Source organism: Myxocyprinus asiaticus, chromosome 39 (assembly GCF_019703515.2).
Source record: "Myxocyprinus asiaticus isolate MX2 ecotype Aquarium Trade chromosome 39, UBuf_Myxa_2, whole genome shotgun sequence".
Taxonomy (NCBI): domain Eukaryota; kingdom Metazoa; phylum Chordata; class Actinopteri; order Cypriniformes; family Catostomidae; genus Myxocyprinus; species Myxocyprinus asiaticus.
Genome location: NC_059382.1, coordinates 2,838,240 through 2,853,964, shown reverse-complemented (window position 1 = coordinate 2,853,964; position 15,725 = coordinate 2,838,240). Strand labels below are relative to the sequence as shown.

At 39.6% G+C, this 15,725-nt stretch overlaps 2 protein-coding genes across 7 annotated transcripts in view; both read right to left on the bottom strand.

The window, feature by feature from the left end:
• Positions 1-9,224: 9,224 nt before the first annotated feature.
• On the bottom strand, positions 9,225-10,935 carry LOC127429623 (uncharacterized). Its single transcript, XM_051678753.1, has 2 exons — positions 10,890-10,935; positions 9,225-10,126 (listed from the first exon to the last, which is right to left on the bottom strand). Exons 1-2 carry the CDS (start codon positions 10,933-10,935, stop codon positions 9,288-9,290), a joined length of 885 nt encoding a protein of 294 aa, XP_051534713.1. The 3' UTR covers positions 9,225-9,287.
• A 1,411-nt stretch (positions 10,936-12,346) lies between these two features.
• LOC127429928 (interleukin-1 receptor accessory protein-like) overlaps positions 12,347-15,725 on the bottom strand; it is a 34,934-nt gene continuing 31,555 nt past the window's right edge. For all 6 annotated transcript variants that reach the window (XM_051679298.1, XM_051679303.1, XM_051679300.1 and 3 more), the window contains one exon: positions 12,347-13,428. In XM_051679298.1, coding sequence (XP_051535258.1) covers positions 12,938-13,428 — 491 coding nt within the window. In that variant the 3' untranslated portion in view covers positions 12,347-12,937. The remainder of the gene's footprint in view (positions 13,429-15,725) is intronic.

Sequence of the window (15,725 nt, the reverse complement as noted above, 5' to 3'; positions counted from 1 at the left end):
AAAATTCAGTCATTTACTCACCCTCATGTTATTCCAAACCCATATGACTTTCTTTCTTCTTCAGACACCATTCACCAGTGGCGGATGCAGCTGTACACAGTGTTCCAACAATAAACGCTCCATTTCTTTGGGAATTCCTGATTGGCGAATTAATCATTCTTGTTCGAGTCTGTTCTCTCAGTGAATTGGCCAAACAGATTAGCAAAACTGTTTAACGATACGGGTGAGCAATACTCTTTTACTGAGTGAGAAACCACTTTAAACGATTCAGTGTGTAAGGGAGAGCTGTCCGTACTAATCACACTGAATCGCAAATCGATTCAGTGAATCTATTCATACTGATTCATTCATTTTCACAATTAAATTTGGAGTGGTTTCTCACAGTTTAGAATCAAAACTAGCGATGCATGATTCGCAAATGAATCATTCTTTTTTGAGTCTGTTCTTTTCAGTGACTTGGCCAAAAGGGTTAGCAAAACTGCTTAGCCATACCCTTTTACTACCAGCAGTAAATGTCACCCTGTAGCTCAAGACTGGTTTCCCACTAAAGCTAAGCAGGGTTGAGCCTGGCCAGTACCTGGATGGGAGACCTCCTGGGGAAAACTAAGGTTGCTGCTGGAAGAGTTATTAGGGAGACCAGCTCACACTGAGGTCTGTGTAGGTCCTAATCCCCCAGTGTAATGTCGGGGACACTATACTGTAAAAAGGCAGTGTCTTTTGGATGAGACCTTAAACCGAGGTCCTGACTCTCTGTGGTCATTAAAAATCCCAGGGCTCTTCTCGTAAAAGAGTAGGGGTGTAACCCTGGTGTCCTGGCCAAATTCCCCCCTTGGGCCCTTCTCAATCATGGCCTCCTAATAATCCCCATCCATTAACTGGCTCCATAACTCTACTCTCTCCTCTCCACCAATAGCTGGTGTGTGGTGGGCGTACTGGCGCACTATGGCTGCTGTCGCATCACCCAGGTGGATGCTGCACACTGGTGGTGAGTGCCTAGAGAGGCACTATATAAATGTAAGGAATTATTATTATTATTATTAGTTTACTGCGTGAGAAACCGCCCAAATCCAGTGCATGAGTTAGCTGTCCGAACGAATCAGCGATTTGTTTGAACAGCTCATTCACGCAATGAATCATTTGGAACATTTTCTCACGCAGTTTAAAATCAGAAATTCGCGAATGTATCATTATTTTGAGTCGGTTCTTTTCAGTGAATTGGCAAAATGGGTTAGCAAAACTGTTTAGCGATACTGTTTTACTGAGTGAGAAACTGCTCCAAATGATTCACTGCATGAGTAAGTTGTCCAAACGAATCGGGCTGAACCACAAATCTAGACCGATATTTTCTGACAGCTCACTCGGACAATGAATCATTTGGAGTAGTTTTTCACACAGTTTAGAAACAAAAGTAGTGATGCCTGGATACATGAATCAATCATTCTTTTGAGTCATGAGATACCACTCCAAATGATTCAGTGCATGAGTGAGCTGTCTGAACTGAACTGTAGCGGTTTCTCACACTGTTTAGATTCAGAACTAATGACGCCCAATTCGCGAATGAATTATTTGAGTTGGTTCTTTTAAGTGAATTGGCCAAACATGTTAGCATAACTAGCGATACAGGTTAGCGATACTCTTTGACTGCGTGAGAAACCGCTCCAAATGATTCAATGCGCGAGTGAGCTGTCCGAACAACTCGGACAATATAGCGAATCAATTCAGACAGTTTCATTTGGACAGCTAATTCTTGCAACGAATCATTTGAAATAATTTCTCAAGCAGTTTAAAATCAGAACTAGCGATGCCCAGTTCGCAAATGAATCATTCTTTTGAGTCGGTTCTTTTCAATGAATTGGCCAAATGGGTTAGCAAAACTGTTTAGCGATATGGTTTTATAGAGTGAGAAACTGCTCCTAATGATTCAGTGCATGAATGAGCTGTTTTAACGGATTGGACGGAAACGCAAATCGATTCAAAAAGTTGCGTTCGAACAACTCACGCAATGAATCATTCGGAGCGGATTCTCACACAGTTTAAAATTAGAACTAGTGATGCCCTAATGTGAATGAATCATTCTTATGAGTCGGTTTTTCTCAGTGAATTGGCCAAATACGATACAGATTAGCGATATTGTTTTACTGAGTGAGAAATGATTCATGAGTGAGCTTTGAACAAATCAGACAGAATCACAAATCAGTTCAACAAAATGATTCAGTCCCTTTCGTTCGGACAGCTCACTTGAGCAGTGAGTAATTTGAAGCGGCTTCTCATGCAGTAAAGAATCAGAACTAAATGCCCAATCCGCAAATAAATCATTCTTTTGATTCGGTTCTTTTCAGTGAATTGCCCAAATGGGCTTAAATTGCTCCAGTTCAGTGCATGAGTGAGCTGTAAGGCCGTACTAAGGTGATCCGGGGCCCCGGGGCTTAACGTTTCAATGGGCCCCTGTCAGCTGTCGGGGGGGGGGGGGGTCATGTTCAGTCACCATGCGCTACACGGACGGATTTAAGGTCGATGATGCAGGATGCGGCCCCCGGGCTTAAGCCCCGGTAAGCCCGTGTGTTCATACGGCCCTGGTGAGCTGTCTGAGTTGCGAATCGATTCAGACCAATTTGTCCGGACAGCTTAAGAAAAATCAAGAAAATGTAAAAATGCTTCTCTCCTGCAGGCACCCATGCTATTGGGTTCCCAACTGTAGCCGGGACGTCCTATATGTTGGCTGAAATGAAGATGTCTATCAAAATGCTCAAGAGTACCGAATTCGTGTGACGAATAGATTTGGCAACACTACCTAATTTACTTTGATTGTATGGTAAAAAAAAAGATGCAATGAAACTGAATGGTGACAAAGAATGACATACGCCCAACATACTGCGCAAAAGTAAAAGGGCACTTCACCTCAACAAGCCACATGATTTGAGGTATCATTCATATCTTTAGCACTAACTATACGTGACAAGAAATCACCATCTGTAAGTATCAGCAATAGCGGTAGTGATGTTTGTCTTAGCAAACACCACTAATAAGCAATTCAGTATTTTAAGTTTCCATTCTCAAATTCTCAAGTTTCAAGTTCTCTCTGATGTCCAGGAAATCAAAGGTGTGTTAACCAACAACACAGCATGGCAGAGCCTACATCAACTGATCACATGATTACTCACCAATAGATGGCAAAGAAGGATCCATGCTTTACAGGAAGAGAGGAATTTTAGGGCTTTTCCAAAACACTTCCTCTCAGCTGTCCTTTTCCTTTTCTTAGTCTCTCGCTTCTCCCTGTCATATTCCTCGACATTACTGTTTTTCCATAATTCCTCAGTACTATTGCTAATGGATGGCATGAATATAATCAACAGCTTTTTATGGCTCATTTAGCTGTGATACAGTGTGTGTATGTGTGTGACAATGATGTTTACTAAGCAAACAAAAGGAAATACCATAAACTTACATTCTTGTTTTAATAAAAAGGCTAATTAAAGACTACAGAACTTAAAGAGCCCATGAAATGGCTTGAAGGGTGCTATCTAGTAAAGGATTTAGATACTGTAGTGACCGTTTCAAGGGTCTAACCATAACTGATTCAGTGGAAGTATTTTGACATAAATGAACAACACGCTGTGTAGTAAGTTTGGGAGAGAAAAAAGCCCCCATAAAAGTAAAATATCACCCCTAAAAAAAAGAAATTTGTTGACACGGTTTCCACTTTATTTTTGAAACTTTTTTACCGCTGAAGACATCTTCAGATGGAGGTTTTGTCAGATTTTGCTCACTTCTGGGGACAGTTTAGTCCCCAAATTTTAGCTAAATAAACACAGGTCACGTCAGCACTAATACGTTTCACGTATTCCTCTTCCACACTAGAACAGCATTTTCCTCCACTGAAAACGGAGCGTTTCGAAAGCACTCTCCATTACAGCATACTTTGGAAAACATTGAGTAAATGGAAAATGGAGGTTTTAAATTTAAACAGATTAGTATTGACGTGACCATTTGTGTGTGTACTGTCCATTTCTCCTGTCTTGAATATTTTAGGGAATTCTTCCATATCACTTAAGGATAGCTTCGTTCATACAGAAAAGCTAATGAAGAGAGGGATTTTTAGGAATGACCGGTGACTATTTGTGAAACGCTGACACACCCTTATATATCTGAAAATCAAAAATCATTCAAGATTTGTGGCAAAACTATTAAACCAGAGATGTGTGTGTTGTTGTTTTACTTCATGATACACAATAGCTGTGACGTCAGGTCAGGCGGCTTTCCAGAAAACTGTTAAATGTCACACCACAACTAACACACACACCCATGTCTGTGGTTAAGCATTGATAAAGGTTTTAAATTTAAACAGATTAGTACTGACGTGACCGTATGTGAGTGTGTGTGTGTGTGTGTGTGTGTGTGTGTGTGAGTGAGTGTACAGGTTTAACCTCCGTTGTGGGGACCAAATGTCCCCACAAGGATAGTAAAACCTGAGATCACCTACATTGTGGGGACCAGCCAGCGGTCCTCACAAGGGAAATAACATATTAAATGATGTTTTATTGAAAATGTAAAAATGCAGAAAGTTTTTTGTGAGGGTTAGGTTTAGGGGTAGGGTTAGGGTTAGTGGATAGAATCTATAGTTTGTACCGTATAAAAATCATTATGTCTATGGAGAGTCCTCATAATGATACACCAACATGTGTGTGTGAGTGTGTGTGTGTGTGTGTGTGAGTGTGTGTGTGTGTGTGTGTGTGTGTGTGTGAGTGAGTGTGAGTGTATGTGTGTTTAAGTGTGAGTGTGTATGTGAGTGTGTGTGAGAGTGAGTGTGAGTGTATGTAAGTGTGTGTGAGTGTGTAAGTGTGTGTGTTTGTGAGTGAGTGTGTTTAAGTGTGAGTGTGTGTGTGTATGTAAGTGTGTGTGTGTGTGTGTGTGAGAGTGAGTGTGTTTGTGAGTTTGTGTGTGAGTGTGTTTGTCAGTGTGTGTAAGTGTGTGTGTGAGTGAGTGTGTTTGTGAGTGTGTGAGTTTGTGTGTGAGTGTGTGTGAGTGAGTGTAAGTGTGTGTAAATGTGTGAGTTTGTCTGTGAGTGTGTTTGTGAGTGTGTGTGAGTTTGTAAGTGTGAGTGTGTGTGTGAGTGAGTGTGTGAGTATAAGTGTGTGAGTGTGTTTGTGAGTGAGTATTTGTAAGTGTGTGTGAGTGTGTGTGAGTTTGTGAGTGAGTGTGAGTGTGTGTGTGAGTAAGTGTGTGAGATTGTGTGTGAGTGTGTGTGTGTACTGTCCATTTCTCCTGTCTTGAATATTTTAGGGAATTCTTCCATATCACTTAAGGATAGCTTCGTTCATACAGAAAAACTAATGAAGAGAGGGATTTTTAGGAATGACCGGTGACTATTGTGAAACGCAGACACACCCTTATGTCTGAAAATCAAAAATAATTCGAGATTTATGTCAAAACTATTAATCCATTGAGATGTGTGTGTTGTTGTTTTTAATTAGTTTTACTTCACGAAACACAATAGCTGTGACGTCAGGCCAGGCGGCTTTCCAGAAAACTGTTAAATGTCACACCACAACTAACACACACACCCATGTCTGTGGTGAAGCATTGATAAAGTGCAGGTTTTTTGGCATAGTGCCACTGAAAGCACAAACCACAGCAAACGCCTCTGCAAATGATCACGAAGTCTGGGAAGATGCTGCCCTCTAGTTATGACAAGGATTGAAAACTGAAGTGACAGTTTCACCAAAAATGAAAATCATTTACTCACCCCATCATGTTATTTCAAACCGCGACACTTTATTTCTTCCATGGAGCACAAACAAAAAGATATACTGTAGAATGTTCATACAGATCTTTTTTTAAAACTACAAAAGTCAATGGGGACTGAGGCTGTCCAGCTCCAAAAATGGCAAAAAGGCAGCATAAAGGTTCATTTACATTTAGTCATTTAGTACATTTTTAAAACTGAATTGCTGTGAATTATGTCTTGCGGCTATACATTTGACAAAGTGAGTATTTTAATGTTCAAAAGTTGGCCCCATTCACTTTCATTGTAAGTGCCTCACAGTAACCTCAATTTTTGCTTTTTTTTAAAGCAGGGATGAGTCGAAATAAATTTTTGTGGTAATTTACATTATGCCACAAATGCTGCCGATTGAGCTTAACTTGTGTTGAACCCGGAATATTCCTTTAAGTAGGCCTGTGTAACGAATTTACTAATTTGAATACTATATTGTTAATAATATACATGCATAATATTCAAAACACCATTTTTATTATACATATATGATCTATTTTCAATAAACATCATAATAGCTGTTACGTCCCCTCTCCTGTGTAGGGGTTGGAGGAGTAACATCCCTACACTTCCGGATTAGTTTACTATTTACAATATTTCCACAATGATTAAGGTTAACTTCAACAACAGTTACCTTCAACTCAGTATTTACAACAATGGTCAATTACAACACTGTGTGGCAGCAATGCAGGGAACTCCATGGCAGTGAAGATCTGCTTGGGTTTTATCCTGTCTCCTCCTCACCAATCCAGACAAATGAGTGATTGACACTCATCATTGCAGACACCTGCTGTTAATCAGCCTGCAAGGAGGATGGAGGAAGAGAAGAGAGAGAGCGAGAGAGAGACAACAAAACAGGAAAACCAGAGCACAAAGCGGGCAAAATCTCCAACTACAATAAGGCCAAGGCCATTGATCCACAGATGTAATTAAACAAATGAACAGTGACAACAAACAAGTAAAAGAATACACTTAAATACGTTCACGGATGTAACAGCTAATGTAGCAGCAAGGCCCCATCCTTCAGGATCTCATCTGTCAATTTTCAGTGCATTTTGTCAGATTTAAACTGGAGAGCATTGTCATATTAACCACTGAACTTTTAAAGGAATAGTTGACACCAAAATGAAATTCTGTCATCCCTTACTCGTCATCATGATTTCAACCTATGTGACTTTCTTCCAGGGGCGTCGCTAGACTTTAGTGGCCCACAAGAATCTTTCCTTCCATGATATCGCCTGAAATTCGGCACGGGATTGTGGGTATTGTGCACAAATTTAATCATTCCCGCAAGTTCCACGTTCATAGCACAGGACATTCCCACACACTTTTATTCACTTTACAGTCCAGCTGCTAATTATTAAACCAATAAATACAGATGAACAAATCAAATCAATAAACTTGTTTTTGTATCAAACTGTAATTCCAGAAGATGCATGAGTAAATCCGCTCTCTCTCTCCCTTTCTCCCACGCAGCAGTGCATTGAGCAATTTAGTGTGAGCGCGTGCAGTGAGAGTGCTTTGTCGCTTAGTTACTGAATTTATGATGTTATAGATTTATAAACCTTTCGAAACCAATACGACATGCAAATGCCGTTATACTGTCTCTGTTAGCAAGTGACGCTATCAAGCTATCGCTCCTGTTTATGATTAACAAAGCTGTTAACATTGCAAGCACGTGACGTTGGAGCGATCTACAGTTCTGATGACTTCCATATCTTGGCGCTAAATCATCTGTCATAATGCAGCACATTTGACATGAAAGGCGGAAATAGCAAAAATGCTTTGTGTACCAGCTGCATGGTGAAGAGAGACACTTAAACATCTGTTATATCTCTGATCATCTCCATCTCTTTAGTGTTCCGTCCAGGTATGGAAATCAACGGGGGCTCTGAGAAAACATGCCACCTAAATTCAAAATACGGGGGCATTTGAGTTCCTGTTGTTTTATTAAAAACATCTGATAAAGGCAGTAGCGGTTCTAGCTTGTATGGCACCCTGGGCAAAACCCGCTTCAACACGCCCCCAAAGTTGTTGACCAGGGTGGTGGGTGGTGCCGCCCCCCCACAAGATGCCGCCCTAGGCAACTGCCCATGTCGCCTATTGGCTAAAGGACTAGTTCCAAATGCATGCATCGCAATCTTCATTTGAATTTCACTGAACATTATTTGTTTCGTGCCGCCAGTTGTGCAGATGTTGCCGAGTCAGTGGCGGATGCTCACGCCATAAACGCACACAGATGGGCACTCCGCTTCAGTTCGCTGTCGTGCTCCCATGTAAATCTACTGTCCTAGTGAGTAACACTATCGCTCCTTGTGCTCTAGCCTATTTCCATGCCCATCGGCTCATCGGCACCTGTCTGTCTGAAAAGCCTCCTCAGCTAAAAGCCAAAAGTGTGGGAGGGATGGATGTTATATATTTATTAAGTTAATCAGGTCTGAGAGAGGACTTGAGGCGTTCGTAAGGTGTCTGATGAACTTGAGCACGAACAGCAGGTAAAAAAGTCCAAATGCATACTGTTAATTAATGCAAGTGTGGCTTATGTACCCTGATGTAATGAACATTAGGCTAAGCCTTACTTAGCCTAATGTTGTCACAAAAAACAAAAACAAAAAAAAACAATCGGGGCTATTAACAAAAGATCCTGGGCTTCAGCCCTATCAGCCAGGGTCTAGCTACGCGCCTGCTTTCTTCCATCCGTGAAACTTAAAAGGAGATGCTAGGCAAAATGTTAGTGTCAGTCACCATTCACTTTCATTGTATGGAGAAAAAGATGAATGAAAGTGAATGGTGACTGGGACAAACATTCTGCCAAATATCTCCTTTTGTGTTCCACAGAAGAAAAAAATGCATATGGGCTTGGAGCAACATATGGTTGCGTAATCATGACAGAATTTTCATTTTGGGATGAACTATTCTTTTAACTACCTGTTTGAAGTATCCTTTTCACCCCTCACGGTGTTTAACGTACTGTTCCAGCCACGGAAGTATTGACAATAATGCAGGTTTTTTCGTGGATCGTCGCTTTTAGCACTAAATCATTTCTTTGCCTTATTAAATATCCATCAATTAAACAATCATCAGCGTTCTTCCACTAGCTGAGATCTCCTTGACCAAACGGAAATCAATTTTGCGCTCATATAAAGTTTATTTGAATGTGAATTTACTGTAAATAAATGCTCAGAATATCATCTTGCACCCACAGAATTGTGGCACTAATATAACTCCATAGACAATCCCCAGTCTCCATTATGGAAAACAGCTCTCAAGACATTCTGCCAAACATTTCCTTTTTGTGTTCCACAGAAGAAAGAAAGTCATATGGGTTTGGAACAACATAAGGGTAAGTAAATAATGACTGATAAATTTTCATTTTTGGGTGAACTTTCCCTTTAAAAAATCAAACTTAGCAGTAACAGATCAAAAATCATGTTTATTGGATTGCTGATAAATATTTACATAACTGTGTGTGTGTGTGTGTGTGTGTGTGTGTGTGTGTGTGTGTGTGTGTGTGTCAACAATGTGTTGTTTGTAGTTCATTAGTCTGGTTGTTGTTGATCGGTTCACAGGGGCAGAGGTCGTTGCCAGGCTCGTTTCCAGGCTCAGTATTAGAGTTGTGTGTGACATGAGGTATCATTCCATTGGCTGCAGGCTGATGCAGGTGTGTGTTCCACTGAGGTGTAATGACTCCGCCCCAAATTCTGTAACTCTCTTGGAAACTCACACAGATGGCACAGCCACGCCCATTCTGCTCACAGCCACGCCCACTTCTCTCCCGTGCACCCAGATGCCTTATCCCGTTACCTCTGCTGACCCCCAGCGCTTTACTCTGCTGGTTGTGTCTGAGAGAGACCAACTGCGCTTGCGTGTACCGTGTGGCCAGGGATGCCAAGTCCGAATGCGAGGACGTGCTATCGATGAGTCTCTTCCCGAGCGCGAGTGGTCGTAGAGGCAAAGCCAAGCGCAGAAGCTTCCAGAACCGTGAGTTTGCTCGCTCTGAGCGCGCACCGTGCCAGTGAATGCGGGTGGAGCTGTTGCGCAGTTCCATGATGTCGACGCAGGGGGCGCTGAGCATGTGGCGCCTGACGGTGATGACGGGAGTGCGAAATGTGTGATGCAGGTACAAACACAGGCGACATTCCAGCAGACTGATGCTCTTCTCGCACAAACAGTCAGAGCTTAACACCACCAGTAATCTACGGCACACCTGCATACACCTGAGCACCGACTCCAACAGATCTGATAGACACAAACACACACAATAGACACCAGAACAGCAAATAAAGCTCAACGGTAGGGTTCCAGAAGTAAAAATGGCATCTCCTGTAAAACATTTTTTAATATAAACATATACTGAATAAACAAAGACCTACCATGAGCTCTGGATTTGTCTACAGAAGTGTATTACTGTCTCATGCAGAATTCCTGGTGAACAACTACACTACCCACAATCCTGAACCGAGACTCTCCAATCAGAAGAATCGCTGTTATTGGAGAAACAGTCGTGGCAAGCAGGGCCGTTTCAGACCATTCTGGCGCCCCCTTCGGGGACAGGGGGTGTATGGCAGAGGCCTCCTCTTTGGCTCCCTCCCAGCAGGTGGCGCCCTAGGTGACTGCCTAGTTTGCCAATGCCTATAAACGGCCCTAGTGGCAAGCAGCCTTGCAATGTTAGCTAATGTCAGTTATTATGGGAAAATGTACCGTTATAACAAAAAAGAGAGTAATTATGTTTCATGATAAGAAAGTTGTAATATTGTGATTTATTTCGAACTCGTTATGAAATGATTACTGAAGAATGTTATTTAAAATGGCAATGAGGAAAATACTTCTGGAATCAAGAAAATTCTTTTATCCCTGAAAATATTAACTAAAATGGAAAACTAGCATGCAGTTTAGTGGACACTGTTCAAATACTGTATACTTTTTTAAAAATAGTATGTGAAATAGTTTGCAGAATGCATTGAATTGATCTTTCAAACATTGTTTTTAGATGACCATATTATGTTGCATGTTTAAATTAGCAAGTGGCGATCCAGTTTAAGGAAATAAATACTTTATTTGATTTTTTTATTTAAATTTTTAATCCAGTTTTGTGTAAAACATATTTTGTCTTAACTTTGGGCGGTCTGATCGAATTCGACATTCTGGAAATGCAGTCGCATTGCATCGTAGGAAACAGTACCAGTGTAATGCATTACTTAGTAATTAATTACTGTAATTAAATTACTTTTTCATTGAGAAAAGTAAAGTAAGGGATTACTCTTAATTTTTCAGTAATTTAATTACAGTTACTTCTGAATAATACTGAATAGACTCTAGGACAATTCTATATAAAACAAAAGTGAATTTAAAATCTAAATTTAATGTTTAATGTTAAAATATATGTTTTTCTAATTTAATGCCGCCCCTTTTAATTGTTTGGCTAGTTCATGAATAATGTATTTGATTTTATATGATTTATTTGAAAGAATGAAAAGAACAGTTTCATGTCTATCCTTGTATTGTTCATCTGGTCAAGGTTGATAATTGGTTTTAGAGAGTAATTAGTAATAAGTAATGCAATTACTTTTCAGACAGAGTAATTAGTACCGTAATCTAATTATTTTAAATATTATTTTTAATTATTATTTTAAGTGTGCTGTATTATTATTATTAAATGTTTCGTCATGTAACTGTGAATTTTGGAATTATGTATTCAGAAATATATGTTATGCAAAACTACGTGTATTAGTCTAAGCATACGTGTTTGTATGTGTGTTTATATTCCATTTAAATCTATAAAATGTGACGTTTTCAAGCTTTTAAACTGTACCTTTAAACTCAGACCTTTTTTAAGGTTTGGTTTATAAACTTGGGGGCCTTTTTAGTAATCATACATGTTCAGACTCTATTAATTAAATTAAGATTAAAAACAAAACAATGGAAGGAATCATGAATTTGATATAACTATCAAATGTAAACTTTTTTATTATTAAAAAAATATTTCAAAAATATGATCACAAAACAAACTGTACATGACATGATCAGAAAAGATTCAAAACAGTGCTGAATGACAACAACAACCAAAAAAAATTAATTAGATAAATTAAGCTTTAAATGCATTTTAATTTAATATCAATTTAATACAATAATTGAGTGCAATTACTTATATGAACAATAATGCATAAAAAAAAAAAACTCAATTAATCACGCTACTATAATTAGGAATTTTCCTAATTAAATGAGATGTTTGAATAAACACATTCTGATGTGTGTTACAGAATATGAATTAATAAGGCACTCGAGTGGCTGATGCAGATCTCCAGCCTCAGTAAGACTGCAGAACATTATCAGAGTTTGTGATAACAAGCTAGAAGGAATGCCAATTCATAATCAGGCTACTTTTCAAATGTAACCAGTTTAAAGTATGTTACTCTTTAAAATAACACAATAATACAATGGCTTATTTGAACAAATAAGTAACACGTTACAGTTCTATTTAATTACTGACAAATGCAATTGAGCACACCTCTCTTCCAAGCAAGCTTGATCACTATCGTTAATATTAACTATCATTTTTTGATACTTCAAAAATGATTCTTTGTGTTTGACAGGAAAACATTTCAGCATATGGGTTTGGAATGGCATGAGGGTGAGAAAATAATGACAGACTTTTCCTATTTGGGTGAACTATTCCTTCACCATTTATGAGAGTACGATATTTGAGGTCCTTCTGTACTTTTACTAGATATCCCTATTTTGCAATCGTTATAAACCACAGTAAGTGGTACATTAAATACTATTTTATTATTATCTTTTGCAAAAAGGCCACAATATTTAATTCTTTTTTATCGTGTAACAAACTGCAGTTAGCTATTCTGTACCTATACTTACTGTGGTTTTGTGCTACAGCACTGTAATAACACTGTATTTAATATACAGCATACAAACATCCTACCATAATTAATTTTACAGTAATTTTACTGTGATAAAAAAAATACTGCTATTTGTATCCAGTACGTAACAAAAACGATTTTACAAAAACTTTTTACAGTGCTGCGCTTCTGAGTCAGCTAACTGATGTACGTACATAAACTGCATCATTGCATTACTGTGAATAAAAAAGTAATTGGTAACATTGTAAATTACAACACCAATACTGCTTGAATATACAGTATGTCTGAACTATAACGCACTTGTAGAATAAGGGTCTTCTAGTTTCTCTTTTCCACTAAGTGCATTTTGTGTGTGTGTGTTATTGTGTGTATATGAGTTCATGTCAGTGTGGTGCGTGTCCTCTGTGAGATGTGTGTTAGTGTTGTGTGTATTCTCTGTCAGTGGTGTGTGTGTGTCTGTGTGGTGTGTGTTTCTTCTCATGGGCAGCTCCAGTTGTAGTTGTTTCCAGAATCGTGAGGATAGCGGAGCCGATTTCTCTCCCTGCCAGCGTACGAGCTTCAGTGCCAGGCGGGCACGCCGCAGCTCTTTGACCCAGTTCTGCCTCCGTACCGGTTTAAACTGGATCAGAACCACCCTGAGGCTGCCGCCGTGCAGCATGCTGGTTAAGCCGGCCTGCAGCTCAAGCAGGGCCTGTGTCCCGCGGACGGCACTACACGGACTGACAACAACCACCAGCCTGCGACTCTGACCCACAAACCTCAGTGTATCGTCTGTTATAGCTACACACACAGATACACGTTAATACAGTCACACACACAGAGACATGCACAAACATGCACAAACATGCTAACCAGAGTCAGAAATTAACCAGGGCTCAGGGCAAAAGTGACAAAAATGCCTCAGATATGAGGGCATAGTGCACTGTTTTTTTATTTTACCATATTTAACATTTAACGTTTGATATATTTCAGAATATTCTATTCTAGTCCTATCCAGTTATATGTTTAGTGTCTCTGCAGACACTGTAGTGACCTGTAGCTGTCAGATATCTGTATTCACTGTCATAGGGACAAGTGTTGTTTAATGTGAAAATAAGATCTAAAATCACTTCAACTCCAAAACTAGAGTAGAAAGCTATGTAATCTAACTAAACCCACCTTTTCACTACATACGACAGACTATAGACCAGTGGAGAGTCACGAAAGGGCTGCAGATGCGGAATTTTCGGATCCAATTTGAGTTTCAAGTGCATTTTAATTTAATGTCAATTTAATGCATTAATTCAGTGCAGTTACTTATATGAACAATAATGTGTTGAAAAAATTACGCAATTAATCACGCCACCATAATAAGGAATTTTCCTAACATTTAAGCAATTCGGGGGGCCTGGGTAGCTCAGCGAGTATTGACGTTGACTACCACCCCTGGAGTCGCGAGTTCAAATCCAAGGTGTGCTGAGTGACTCCACCCAGGTCTCCTAAGCAACCAAATTGGCCTGGTTGCTAGGGAGGGTAGAGTCACATGGGGTAGCCTCCTCGTGGTCGCTATAATGTGGTTCTCGCTCTCTGTGGGGCGTGTGGTGAGTTGTGCGTCGATGCTGCGGAGAATAGCGTGAAGCCTCCACATGCGCTACGTCTCCATGGTAACGCGCTCAACAAGCCATGTGATAAGATGCGCAGATTGATGGTCTCAGACACAGAGGCAACTGAGATTCGTCCTCCGCCACCCGGATTGAGGCGAGTCACTACGCCACCACGAGGACTTAGAGCACATTGGGAATTGGGCATTCCAAATTGGGGAGAAAATTCGAGCGTGAAATGTTTTCAACAGCAGGTGGCAGTAAGCGCAGCTCCAGCTGTACAGGCAAAGGGATCTCGAGACTCAAAGGACGTTTAAAAACAACTTTTAAAAATACAGCATTTATGGCTTGAGATGCTGAAAACCAGCGAAATGCTACGCAACTACACTGAAATGCTCCAAAAGAGTCTGTACAGACAGAACGCAAGAACGCTTCCTGAGAACATCTCTTAAGTCTTCCTCGGACACACTGATGAACTCAACTGTAAAATGAATTGCTGTGGACTGTAGGCCAGTGACAGGCATGTTCAATGATATGATTTTTTTTTTAAATAGACTGACTTTTAAAGCCACTTTTTTGTATTGTCTAATCAATGCTTAATCAATCATTTAAATTATTATCCTCCTGAGACCCGAGCGTGACTGCTGTGTGCATTTTCCATTTAATGTATAACTAGTAGCACCTAATAAACAAGCAAAAAATAATAATTCTAGAGCTGTATGTGGACAGCGGGACTAAGTTGTGAAATTTTAAATAATATCAAGCTATAGAAAGTCAATAGAAAGTTAATCAAATAGTTTATTATGTGCCCAGGAGTGTTGGTTATGATGTTACAGACATTAAAGCTGATTTTCTATAAAGATGATTTTGAACAGTGTGTATTGGGAAAAGCACAAATAAAAATGATTTGACTTTTATGTTACATTGTATGTTTTTTTCTACTTTAGCAACAAAATCTCAGTGTTCTCTCTTTGCACTGTCAAACGAACAAGTGATAGCCAGTGCTGAAGCATTTTACCAACCAGAAATTAGCATAAATAATTCAGACTCAAAGTAATGGCCAGCATCGTCCAATCACTGTCAACCATGTTAAAATAAAATGAAACATTATAAATTCTGAATCTATGTACTGATTATCATTGTCACATGTCTGTCAAACATGTTGAGTGGTGCAAACATCATCTGCAGCCTGAAACTGAACTTTTGATCAGATTTTAGGAGTGAATGCACTTAGCTGTATAGGAAAGCTATAGGATGATCCCTTGCTCCCTATTTAGTGAATGACTTAACCTCCAGTGTGCTGTCTGTCTGCACTGGTCTCTGAACAGTTTGAAATGCACATTATTTTCATCCTAACTCCATATAAAGCCTCTGAAAGCCACTTGGATGAACCCATTTATTCTCATTAGCCTAGTTTCCATCCACTTTTCGCACTATTTTGTTATCGACAAAGTGAAAATGCGTAAACATTTTTTTGAGAAATTTGCCGTCTTCTTT